Source organism: Pseudorasbora parva, chromosome 9 (assembly GCF_024679245.1).
Source record: "Pseudorasbora parva isolate DD20220531a chromosome 9, ASM2467924v1, whole genome shotgun sequence".
NCBI lineage: Eukaryota > Metazoa > Chordata > Actinopteri > Cypriniformes > Gobionidae > Pseudorasbora > Pseudorasbora parva.
In genome coordinates this window covers 32,020,706-32,033,175 of record NC_090180.1, presented here as the reverse complement: position 1 = coordinate 32,033,175, position 12,470 = coordinate 32,020,706, and the positions used below count along the sequence as shown (strand labels likewise).

The 12,470-nt window shown below is 37.8% G+C and overlaps 1 protein-coding gene across 1 annotated transcript in view; it reads right to left on the bottom strand.

Moving 5' to 3' along the window:
- c8a (complement component 8, alpha polypeptide) overlaps positions 1–12,470 on the bottom strand; it is a 33,958-nt gene that overhangs the window by 13,263 nt on the left and 8,225 nt on the right. The window contains exons 4-9 of the mRNA XM_067452272.1: positions 6,878–7,025; positions 6,242–6,431; positions 5,753–5,935; positions 1,314–1,554; positions 1,057–1,176; positions 781–938 (exon numbers count right to left, since the gene is read on the bottom strand). Of these exons, the coding sequence (XP_067308373.1) occupies positions 781–938; positions 1,057–1,176; positions 1,314–1,554; positions 5,753–5,935; positions 6,242–6,431; positions 6,878–7,025 (1,040 nt within the window). The remainder of the gene's footprint in view (positions 1–780; positions 939–1,056; positions 1,177–1,313; positions 1,555–5,752; positions 5,936–6,241; positions 6,432–6,877; positions 7,026–12,470) is intronic.

Here is a 12,470-nt window from a genome sequence, read left to right as displayed (position 1 = left end):
GAGAAGTTAAAAGACTTACATTGCTCACCATAGCTCCGTTTAAATGATCCTGTCTGCAAGCTGAGCTCTCCCTGCAAGCTGAGTGTAATCTCCCATCCCCCAATGCCGGATTCAAAACATGCAGAAATGGCTCCCTCTGCTGGCTGTAGTCTTTAGCCTCTGGGCAAACATTCCTCCTATGATGCAAAAATCGTCATTTTGCATCATAGGAGGAATTTTTCCTGAAATAAAATGCATAAATCTCTCGTCTCAGGGAGATATGAGAGGGGAAAGCACAATAATTTGAATATTCTCCAGGGTTTCTACTGATACAAAGCCATATGCTAATCGCTGAAGTAACCCTTTAACTAAAGCACTTTATTTCCAATTTTAGATGTTTTTTATTTCCAATGTTCTTAATTTTTATTGAAAGTAAATGCCTTTCTGAAGTGATACATGATGGGAAAAGGAAGAAGAGCGAGCTCTGCAAAAGGCGGATTCGAACCCGGGTTGATTGAGTCAAAACCTAAATCCTTGAGCCTTATGATTTATTCACTACTAAACTGAAGACATTGAAATGTGTGAGTCTTTTTTAAAATTCTTGTTTGGCCCAACCAGGCATTGTTATTTGGAGTTAGTTTGAATAGCACTTGCCAACAAGGCACACTATTTGCACTTGGTGTAAATAGACAATCCGAATAACTAAAGAATAGATTTATAGTTCGCTGTCAAGTTACATTTACACTAAACTACCCTAAACTAAAGTTTGAAACAACTAAATGACAAGTAAGGCAAATGCACCTCAAACTCAATTAGTGCAGGGTTATATTTGAGACTTTTCCCCCAATCCTTGTAGCTTTTGGCATCTTTGATACCCAAACTTCCACTACTGGTGCCTGTGTGTCCGCCCTTCACAAAGCCAAAGATATCCTCAATAGCACTGTTGGACTCACCACGAACTGTTGAAAATAAAATAATAAAAGTTAAATTAAGAACAAAGTAATAATAATAAAATAATTTTAAAAAGTATAAAACCAAAAGAAGAAAACAAAATGCATGGGGCTCTAAGTTACATACCCTCATCCGTTGTTCCAAATTTTGCACATGATTTTACTTTTGTTTTAAGTGTGACCTGTTTAGTCAAATCCAGTCCCAAAGACAAACCTAGGCACCCTCCAATCTCTAGCCCATTTTTTTCTAATAATGAGAAGAATGTGGGAAGAAGTACAAGTACCATTACTTTTTATAATGAATAAAGATAGCTAAATACAGTTAAGTCATGTATTTGCAATACTCTATCCATTTTATTTAGGTTATGAATGTAATTTACTTACCATTTATTTTCATGGCATTCTTGTTCACAACAGCAACATAATCAAGGACCCCACCCATGGTTCCCTCAGTGACATAGTGTGTACCATATTCATTGAAGAAATTGGAATATGCACCAAAATTGTACTGATCTGGCAGATCACCCAGAGCCCAGAGCATGTCCTCATCAAGAATCAAGTCTTTGCTTCTCATCTTAAACTGAGCCGTTTGTACTGTAGACAACAGCCTGACAAAGCCCACTTCCTAAACATGCAAAGGAGAAATGCGAAAAGAAAAAGCTGAATACGTTATCCAGACTGTATAGTTTTACCATTAAATATCCGCACAGGTCAGACAAACAAAATAGTTATTTAAAAGAGACAAACTTGTGCCATTGTTTGAGTCAGTGTTGCTGTGTCCAAGCTGGTTGGTATGCTCAAGCAAAAATAAAGCAATGTTTTGGGTAGTGCCACAGAGAGAGAGTCACGGTGTTTACATTTTCAGGGTTCTCAATTGAACATACAAATGGTTACAGTGTATTCAGAAAGTATTCAGACTGTTGCAGCCATATGCTAAAATTAAACCTATCTATATTCAATACTCCATAATGACAAAGGAAAAAACAGAATGGTGATTACTTATGTACTAAAAATGAAAAACTGAAATATCTAGTATTCAGACCCTTAACTCAGTCCTTGAAGTACCTTTGGCAGTGATTACAGCCTCTGGGCTTTTTGGGTATGATGCAACAATCATTGTTAGGGCTGTGTATTGCCAAGACTCTGGCGATACAATACGTATCACGATACAGGGGTTACGATACGATATATTGCAATATATTGCGATATTGTAAGAGAGGCAATATATTGCGATATTTCTTTTTTGTGTGTTTTTGTTTTTTATAATTTAAAAGAATAAAGAACACAACCATAAGCCTAAAACACGAGACAAAGTATTTTATTTAATTAATACAGCCTATAATTTATATCACTAATCATATGCAATGTGCAATCTAAGTTAAGGGAAATGTAAAGTGACTGCAGGATTCTTTGTGTGTATATGTTTTAAAGGTTCACAGTATAGCAGTGGCTATTTAACAACAGAAAGTGCAGTCCATTTCATGACTGAATGACTGTTTGTTTTTTTATATTTTTTATATTTAACACAGTAGCCCCGATCACACAGAACGCGTTTTTGCAGCGAGAGGCGCCTTTTTTGAATGGATTTCTGATTTTTTTTTGAAGGAGCACGCCGAGCGCATGAAGTTGAAAAAAAGTCAACTGAGCAGAAAAGCGTGCAACATCATCACACTTATGTTCTGTTGTCCAAACGAATGAATGAAGAGGCGGGCCTTCCATTGTGTTGACCGTTACATTGATTTGACTGACAGTACAGGTGATTCGGGGGATGCCTAAAAACATTAAAGTGCACTGCTCATTTTTGAATGAAAAAACGCCGACCAAAAAAGGGAGTGCAGTGCGCCTCGCGTTTTCGAACCTGAAAAACGCGTTCTGTGTGATCGGGGCCTAAAGCTGTTTTCTATAAAGCAGTCTACTGTATAAAGTGCTATTTCAAGTAACATTACTGAACTGCAGAGCTGATGCATCCATATCCACATCACTATTATCTTTCGTTCTCCTGCCACCGCTGTCAGTTTTGGCATGTGTTTAATTGTTACTGAGAGGAAAGCGTGCAGTACATTCTATCGAAACACTTCTCAGCAGCGCGGGTGACGTCAGGATGTTAAGCGAGCTCTGTTTCAATGTGTTTCCCGAGTATTAGATTATAACTTGGCCTATTTTGCAAACAAAATGTTTCTTGTCGATTTCCTTAGTGGCTTCTTTTTAGCTGAAGCCAACATGAGTCCACACTTCAGCTCTGTATACTGCAGGAGCGGAATAATGCTATCGTCTTGAGAGCTGGGTCTGCTAATGTAAACACTAGTGATGCACGCACTTTTACCTTGCGCTTCTCCGGCTCCGCGTCAGTTATACGTTCTGAGATAACACTGCCATCTAGTGGTTGGGTGTTATACATTCTGTGGTTTAAACCGAACACAAAGCCACGAATCTTGGATGTAAATAAATAAATATATAAATATCGATACAGCGTTTTTGAGAATCGATACAGTATCGCCAAACATAATATCACGATATTCACGTGTATCGATATTTTCTTACACCCCTAATCATTGCACAACAGAATTTGGGGTTTTTCTGTTATTCTTCTTTATCGACTCTCTTAAACTCTCTCAGTTTGGAGACAGCCATGTTCAGATCTCTCCAGAGATGTTTGATTGGTTCTAGGTGGTCAACACAAGGTCATTCACAAAATCGCTCCTAAGCCAGTCTTGCATTGTCTTAGTTGTTTGTTTATAGCCGGGTGAACACTGTGCGATTTTGGCCACGATTTGCCCGTCTGAGACAAATTTAGCAAATCCTAAAAGATTCCTCTGATCCTAGGCTAGAATCTGACGTCTTTGGTCGTTAGTTTGACATGTTCACCGGCAGCCAATTAATGAGCGCTGCGATCAAATTTTACCGCAGACGAAATTCTGGCAGTGTCAGAAGATTTGGCGCACAATCCTGCAGTGTGACTTCTCCTACAATGACAGTCAAATATCTCAGTTTTTCAAGACAAACTATGACCAAAACAAGTGCTAGAGATTTCTTTGTAGCCAGCATTTCAGTCCCGCATGTAATGCAGCTCACTATCACCGAACGCTTCATTCATTGATGATATAAAACTCCGGACGAGTTTTCTTATGCGTGTCTGTTTTTAGCGCGCCTTCACTATCGTGCAATCTGACATTAATGCCAACTGAGATCTTACAGTGTGACATGGCTTACATCAGGGATCATGTTCGTACAGTCTGACAAGGGACATTCGCAAAGGATTTTGAAAAATCCCACAGTGTGCAGGACCCATTAGATCATTGTCCTGTTTGAAAGCATATGTTCAGCTCAGTCTTTGCTGTGTGTTCTGGCAACACTTTTTCATGAAATGCGTATATTCAGCATGTATATATTATATGCCATAACATGTATATCATGTATAATAATTAATAGGCCAACCAATCTAAAATTAAGTGATAGGAAAGTATCATGAATTGACAACTAATTGATTGGAGGCAGCATGTGCAACGCATTCAGTTCCCTCTCTTAGAGGAGATTAGGAAAACTTTGGAGCTTAACAAATACAGCATTCCCATGAAATAAATACTAAAAAATAAAAAAACATTAAACGTCTTTATCAACAAAAAGTAATTCAATGTAAAACAACACTACATAGCCTTCACTGTATAAATGAAATTGTGTCAATTCTACACAATTTACTAAAGAGCAGTGAGGCACTTTAAGACTGAATGCACGGATCTAATATACAGTTTGCCACATATGGTTTTATACTCATGTCCATGTTTTCATGGCTACGTTCCACTCCAAATTGTTATGCCCATCACTCATTATAATTCTCTCCTTCTCATGATCTCGGATGTGCATCATTGCTAACATTGCACCACTGCCCACATCTGCTGGAACTCATGCATAAGTTTTAAACAAAATGCACATATACGTTGCTGGAGAAAATATATAAAATCCTATAGGTATACAATTAAATAAAAATATAATTAGGGAATAAAAATAGTGGTTAAGAAAGTTTAGGGCGGGTATATGTCTAACAGCGAAGTGGAGCGCATCCCATGTCCCTTTTTTTAAGTTTTCCCATTGTCATATACCTGGTTTTGTTATGTGATTCCCTTCCCGTCATGTGATCATGTCATATGCTTCGCTAGTCTCAAGTGTAAAGCATTCACGCCATGTCGCAATTACCGTAGTTTTGAGATGACAACATGTGACTTTCTTTTTGGAGCTGTTAACGTCCTGGAACTGGGAATTATGTGTTTCTTTGCCAACGCTACCAACATGAATCTACTGCGGTCAGGTGGCACAAGTAGGAGCTCTCAGAAATTTCCCATCTTACAAGCTGTAATTATGAACTCAACAAGAATGCAAATGCATTTTACTAGTTGAAATCTTGTTATTATGTAAATTACAACATGGCTTGAACGCAGCATAACTTTAGGCTTTTGAGACGTATAGGTGCTGCGCAGACAGATTGGCGTTTGACATCAAAGTACCGCAAGAACGATTAAAAAAAATCCTCGAGTCGTTTGCTCTTCAATCATTCTCGCGGTACTTTGATGTCATACGCCGACCGATCTGTACAGCGCTGATGCATCTCAAACAAGCTTATTCTTATTGGTTAATCTTACTGACTCTTGTTATGCTGTTCCACATGTGATTTACACATATTAGTAAACTTACAACAAAGTATACTTAAAAATATACTTGAACATTCCTTAAGTATACTTCATAAATTGAGCCTGAAGTATACTAATTTTTCTTAAGGGGTTGAAATTAAGGGAAATTCAGAGATACTAATCAAAAATGTATTACTTTACCTTATTATTGTATTTTGACATGTTGCTGAGCAACTTGAATTCAGAACTAATTTCCCGACCAACTTCTAAAAACGAGACTTTCACTGAAAAACCAAAGTTGAAGGATCCTTCTGTCTGTTTTGCTTTGAGAAAGCTAACAGCATCCTCATAATATTCTGATGCTTCCTCTGTAGTTGCTTGTGCCTGGTGAGGACAAAAGCACAGTTAGTGGGTGCTTCTCAATTGGAAATGAGATAGTTGGGTTCAGATTGATCTGAGACCTAGGTCCAGTCTATAAATTTTATATATAGTTTTATTTGTCAGTATCATTAATGATTGATAGGATTTGGGGAAATGTGAAGCATAATAGCACATATTACACAAATGGCACCATCTCAAGAATAACCCCTGGGATAATATAATACATATAAAATATGAATGGGAAATAAACATTTCAAGTAACAAAGTCTTTTTCTACAAAATTAAAGAAACAGAGATATTAGAGCATACCATTATCTGATATGAGAGAAAGTTGTAGGGTTTCCGGTAATACTTTTCAGCATCATCATAACTTAGGTGTTCACAGAAAGGATCGTATGTGAGTTTCCTCCACTCTCCATTATATACGTATTCACAAACTCCCCCAAAGTATCTTGGGTCCAGAACATGATTCATAAAAGATCCAGTTAAAGCATTGTATCTGAGAGTATCAAACAAAAATAATTCAGTATTTGTATACATGTTGTACTTCTAAAATAAAATAAAATATACTAAAATATAAAGCTACAGCGCATGTGATGGTGTTGACGTTTTTTTTGGTGTGGAAAATTTGCTAGATTAGAAATCAATACATTTGGTCCTGTACAATATGCCATTCAATTATTGGTTTAATTTTCCACTAGGGCAGACTTACTGATGTTTATTATATCTGATATCAATATTTTTAGTGTTCATTTTATACGGCCCTGGATTAATTTGTCTAGGTATTTGTTAGTACACACATAATATATGACACATCAGAACACATACTTTCTTAATGAATGATTTGTCTTCAAACATATTTCTAATGCTGAATTATTGCATGTTATTCTATTATTAAAATAAAAAAATATGTGCACATTTCTACATCCGTCTATTGAATCTTACCCTTGAGTGGCTTTCTCAGCTCCTGGTATGATCAACATGTCGGTACATTTGGTTTCTCTTCTATTCAACACTTCACAGCCAATCTCATCTAACTGATTTACACAGTCTATTTCATCATTGCAACGGAGCTGCTGTCCAATACAACGTCCTATGAGAACACATAGACAATACATAGGCAGTGTTGGGGAGTAGCTTACATATTAAAAAGTGTAACTATAGTCGATTCATGTGAAATATCAAAGCACCACACCCACTCTTATTTGTACTTTCTATAATCATCAGACAATATCAGTGAACTCTAAAGCAGCAAGATGCATGTTATAACAAAAGATGGTGGAAATGCACCATTTAAGTTTGTGATCTAATAAGACTTCAAAGCATTGGAAGTTCATCAAAACGCAAAACAGAAAATTGCTTTTGGTCGCAATCAGTGTTGCCACAGTTACTTTGAAAAAGTAATCTGATTACTGATTACTGATTACTCCTTTAAAAAGTAACTTACTTTAAGTTACTTAACATATTACTTGATTTTAAAAGTAACTAAGTTAGATTACAAGTTACATTATTAGTTACATTCAGCCGTTGCCGACAACACCGCTGCCGCCTCAAAATAGAAATGACACCCGTTTTTGGCAACACACTTTATTGCATTTATGCCCGAGCCTTATGGCCCCGACTTTTTTACGCACCTTTTTTAGGCTTCTCTTTTGTTTTATATTTATTTTAATAATTAAAATGAACAAAGAGATGTGCTGGTGGAAACAACATGAGACCATGATAGCTTGCGCCACTGTCAAGACATGGCTCGCGCAGGGTTAAAGAGTCCGTTTCTTCAGTGCAGCTGCTAGAGTTATGGCCCTGATCACACATAAATGCGTATAAATAGTACGAGTGTGCAATGTCGTGGAATGTATACGCCAAAACTCATTTTGGCGTGCATATGATACGCTGTTTTTCGCGTGCATATGATACGCTCTTTATGGCGTATATATGACACGCGCTTGGGTAGGTTTAGGGTAGTGGGGCGTATATATGACACGCGCTTGGGTAGGTTTAGGGTGGTGGGGTGGGGGGTTCGTATGTATAATACGCCATAAAATGCGTCTCATATGCACGCGAAAAACCGCGTGCCATAGACACGCCAAAATGAGTTTTAGCGTATACATTCCACGACATTGCACACTCGTACTCTCAAACAAACCAATTCAGAAGGTGCATGAAAGCATTTCAAACTAAACCGGACAAATGTAAATGTATCTGGTTGTTTAAACCACATGTGTAAATTTTACTCCTGGCAAATAATTAAAAAATAAATGTGTGAGAGCGTGTTATGTTGTAGTCAGATAGATATGATAGTGCTACTGCAACATCGCTGCAAATGAGTAAAGCAAGCCAACGCAAATGGCCGTAAATGAAACTTTAAAATAAGTCACACAAAACACAATCATCTTCAATATAAATTAATGAGACTAAATGATCTTACCAGTGCTTAGGTCGCTCTCTCTCATATTGCGATCTTTGAATTTGAAATGGGCTGCTGAATAAAATGCTGGAATCTTTTGCTTTGATGTGAACTCTGTTAAATGAGCATATACCGCGGGAATTGAAGATCGGATTTATAATTTTGCTGAAGTGTAAGGTTGGCTATAAGACAACCTGCATGTAGGCCTACTTTATTTTTTTCAGAGCGGCTCCGTTCACAGTAAATGAGCTTCATTACTGCATACGCTGTGAATTTAACCTGCATTTTTGACTCCATCTGTGTATCCAATTTAAGTTGCATATATTTTGTTTTTGCACTTTGACAGGCAGTTTGAGATATATATATTATATATATATATATATATATATATATATATATATATATATATATATATATATATACAGTATATATTTGATTATATATATATAAAAAAAAGTTTTAAAAAAAGTTAAAAAAAGTAGCCTTTTAATGCAAACCGAAGCATTGAGAACTTTGTAAGTGTATGTTTAATAAGAAGATACTTTATAAAGACAGTCCATTATGCGGATACAGACAGGAGCCATCTTGGAAAAAAGTCTCGTCAAGTCAAGCCACGAATGCTGTGCTAAGTGATGACCTGTGACTTGAAATCTCATATGGTCCGTTGTTTCCGGAAGAAAGCACTGAATGCAACAGAAAAAAATAATACATTAATTTTTTCTCCCCCATGTAATTAGATTTCACAAACTTCAGCGCTGGAAAGATGAATCTGTATTTAAACTGGGTCATTAATGTAGTAGAAATGTGCATTTTTTATTTTTTTTTGGTGATTTCTAGACTGAGAAAAGACAGAAAAATGTAATTTTGTCTCATGGGGATGAAAGACAACAATTCCCAGATTGCTTCACTGCCCTACAAGGCCATTCCCAAAGCCACCGCTACTGAATCACTGTGACTGGATCACTTTCAGTGCTTCCTTCCGGAAACAACGGACCATATGAGATTCCAAGTCACAGTTCATCACTTACCACAGCATTCGTGGCTCGACTCGTCGAGACTGTTTTCCAAGGTGGCGCCTGTCTGTATACGCGAAATGGAATGTCTTTATAAAGTATCTTCTTATTAAAATGTTTGTACTCTTACAAAGTTCTCAATGCTTTGGTTTGCATGTAAGGACCCTCATTATGCTACCGCGTTAGTGGTAGTGTTAGTGTTAAAGGTATTTAATGGCGATTTAATTTCATTTACTCTGTGCCCCATAGACAAGCGTTATAAGCTAAACTGTTTGAGAGATAAAACTCTTTACATTTGATTTTCATGAAAACGCATCCCAGAGAACGATCTACTCAGTAACCATGTATTAATTACCCCTAGGTTCCTTTTTTTCACCAGAGTTGTCCTTTAAAACCCATGCAGATAATACAATTTCATGATGATGAAGAATGTCTCCGGTTACTATCGTAACGTAAACTTACGTCCAGCACGGTGAAAGAGGTAAGGGATACAACTACGGGCACTGGGCATGCGCACATCAATATCGCGTCATTTAATTAACGTATCTGCATACCTGTAAGGGTATGTTTTGGGTTGGGGTAGGTGTAGGCATTAATAAAACATCTGTTAAGTAGCAAATGTATTTATTGTTATTTTATTGTGAGATTTTGCCTCACCTCCGACCACTCCTATACCCCTGCTTAGCCACAACTCTTCTTCTCCGTTTTTAGTGTATTTCTGTGGCAGAATTACAGCGCCACACACTGGCCTGGCATGCAAACTACATCGTTTTTAGTCCGTTTTTGTAACCTCGTGTGGACTCAGATATTTCTTGAAACGAGGAAAAAAAAAAGATCGGATTGGGAAAGCGCTGGCTTCGTGTGGACAGGGCAGGGAACTACACTGCCACCAAAATGGTCGCATATGCGACCTTTTGAAATGCCATTGCGACCCGAATTTCTATGGGGTCGCAAATGTATCACTGATTATTTTTGTACCTACCTTATGTTTTAGGCAATATACTATGATTTACTATGAGCATTTATTAATACAGAAATGTGTATTTTAAGAAAACGTTTTATAACGTGCTCTGAGCATTCAACACATCAAGATGGCTTCATCCCCGCGACCCCCGCCCCCTCCCAAAATGTAGGCGAGGCGTACGTTGATTAAAAATAATATACCTCTCGTTAAGACACACACAGCAATCGCATATATATCTCAACATAGCCTACAATCTGTACGTGTTGAAATTAAGCGGACAATTGACTCATATTGTAAGAAGGGAAGTTCAAGTGTAACATTTTTACGGTCTATGAACAGAACCATCACTTGATGTCGATGCGACATGTCAAACGGAGCCTGTGAGTGGGAATGATGTGGCTGAGGGGATTCGTCAGGGAAAGCACACGCGGGAAAAACGAAACGGACATATGAATTTCGACACCAGTGGCTCGAAGAATAAGTTACCAGTGGTTAAGGTACCAAGACGGAGCAATGCACTGTATGTAGTGTAAATTCTGTGGGCCATCAATTGCTTGCAGGACTGTCCAAATTTGTAACTGCGTCAAAACAATTCAAACACGAATCATTAACGTTAGCCGCCACGTTTACATGCACACTTTTTTGCCATTCCAATTAAAATAATTACGTTTGAAAGATTCAGTGGACTGTTTACATGAGACGTTATCTAAACCGAGCTGACTTTCAATCACAATCATCACAGAGCAGTTTGTCTGCCGCTTCAGAAATGTTGACGCTTCTCTCCAGCAGCTGAATGTGTTCACGGATGCCATAGCAACTCTCAACAGCCACCAGGACTTACACGGTTTTATAAAAGCTATTTATTTGTTGTAAAGTGTAATAATCATCTCAGAAAAAATAAATTCTTCTGTCAGGCGCAGTTAAAGTAAAAAGTGCCTGGGACAAACGCTGTCAAGATGAGAGGATGTAGCCAGGCTATGTCTGTGTCGTTATGCCAACATTATCTTCATACGTTCTTAAGAAATAAAAAGTTTACCCCTCAGAAAAATAAACTTTCCTCTCAACATTATAGCCTGCGTTTGAGCGCGGCGCGCAGTCAGTAGTGAAGGCGCGCGCTGTGTATCACGTCATATAAGGACGCACACTGAAAAGTAATCCGGTCAGGTCGTTTAACATGGTTACATTTTTCATGAAAAGGTTTATCCCACCCCTCTCAAACTGATTACAATTTCATTCGGTTTGGGCATTTTTATTCAGATTGAGGTGTGTATATGGAGCATTTTCATTTGGATTGGACTTTTAAACCGATTATAGTGCTCCATGTAAACGCACGGAAGCTTCACAATGATAGTATTTTTCTTATTATTTTATGGATTATATTTATTTTATTTTTCCTTAAGAGTTCAGGAGTCTGCCCATCTGTGCCCACCACAGCATGTTGAAATGCAAAAGAAATTCATTTTGCACTTTATTGTGTACTGTATTTTTTATTGCAATAAATCTATCCCAACCATTGTTAAAGAAAACAAGAAGGCATGTGGTTTAAAAGATGGAAAGTTAAAAAAAACGCACATCGGTATGCAATACAGTTTCATTATTGTTCATTATTATCCAGAGTGGCTTACTATAAATAATTTGTGTGACCAAATCATGTTTTGTGCCAGTAACTGAAAAAGTTAGTAGTGCAAGTGCCACCAGTGGAAAAGGTTAGTGTAGTTCCCTGGGACAGGGCCTTAGGGTGTACTTCAAGAGGCGGTCTGAAACATGCGCCGGTCGTTTAGCCAGCATAGCCTGCTTGGAAAGGTGTGCCGGAGCAGTTGGTACACGTGATCGCTAATTGCTCCAAAGCACGGAACAGCTGTGTGCTATTTTCATTCTTACGACAGCAAACACTGAACTATAACAACTACTTGGATGCACTTTTCAATTAATTCAAGTATATTTAGGTTTATAAAGGGTCTGGTTCTCACCTTATTGATGAACATGAATTGTAGTTTGCGAATAAGCTGCAAATTCATCTATCAAAGTCAGCTGCCTCCGTAATAATCTTCTGATACGTCCCAGATAGCAAGCATGTTTGGACCACATGTGGGTATTATCTGGCACATATGGCTCAGATATGGCATGGCTGAACAGATATGGGCCAGAATGTGA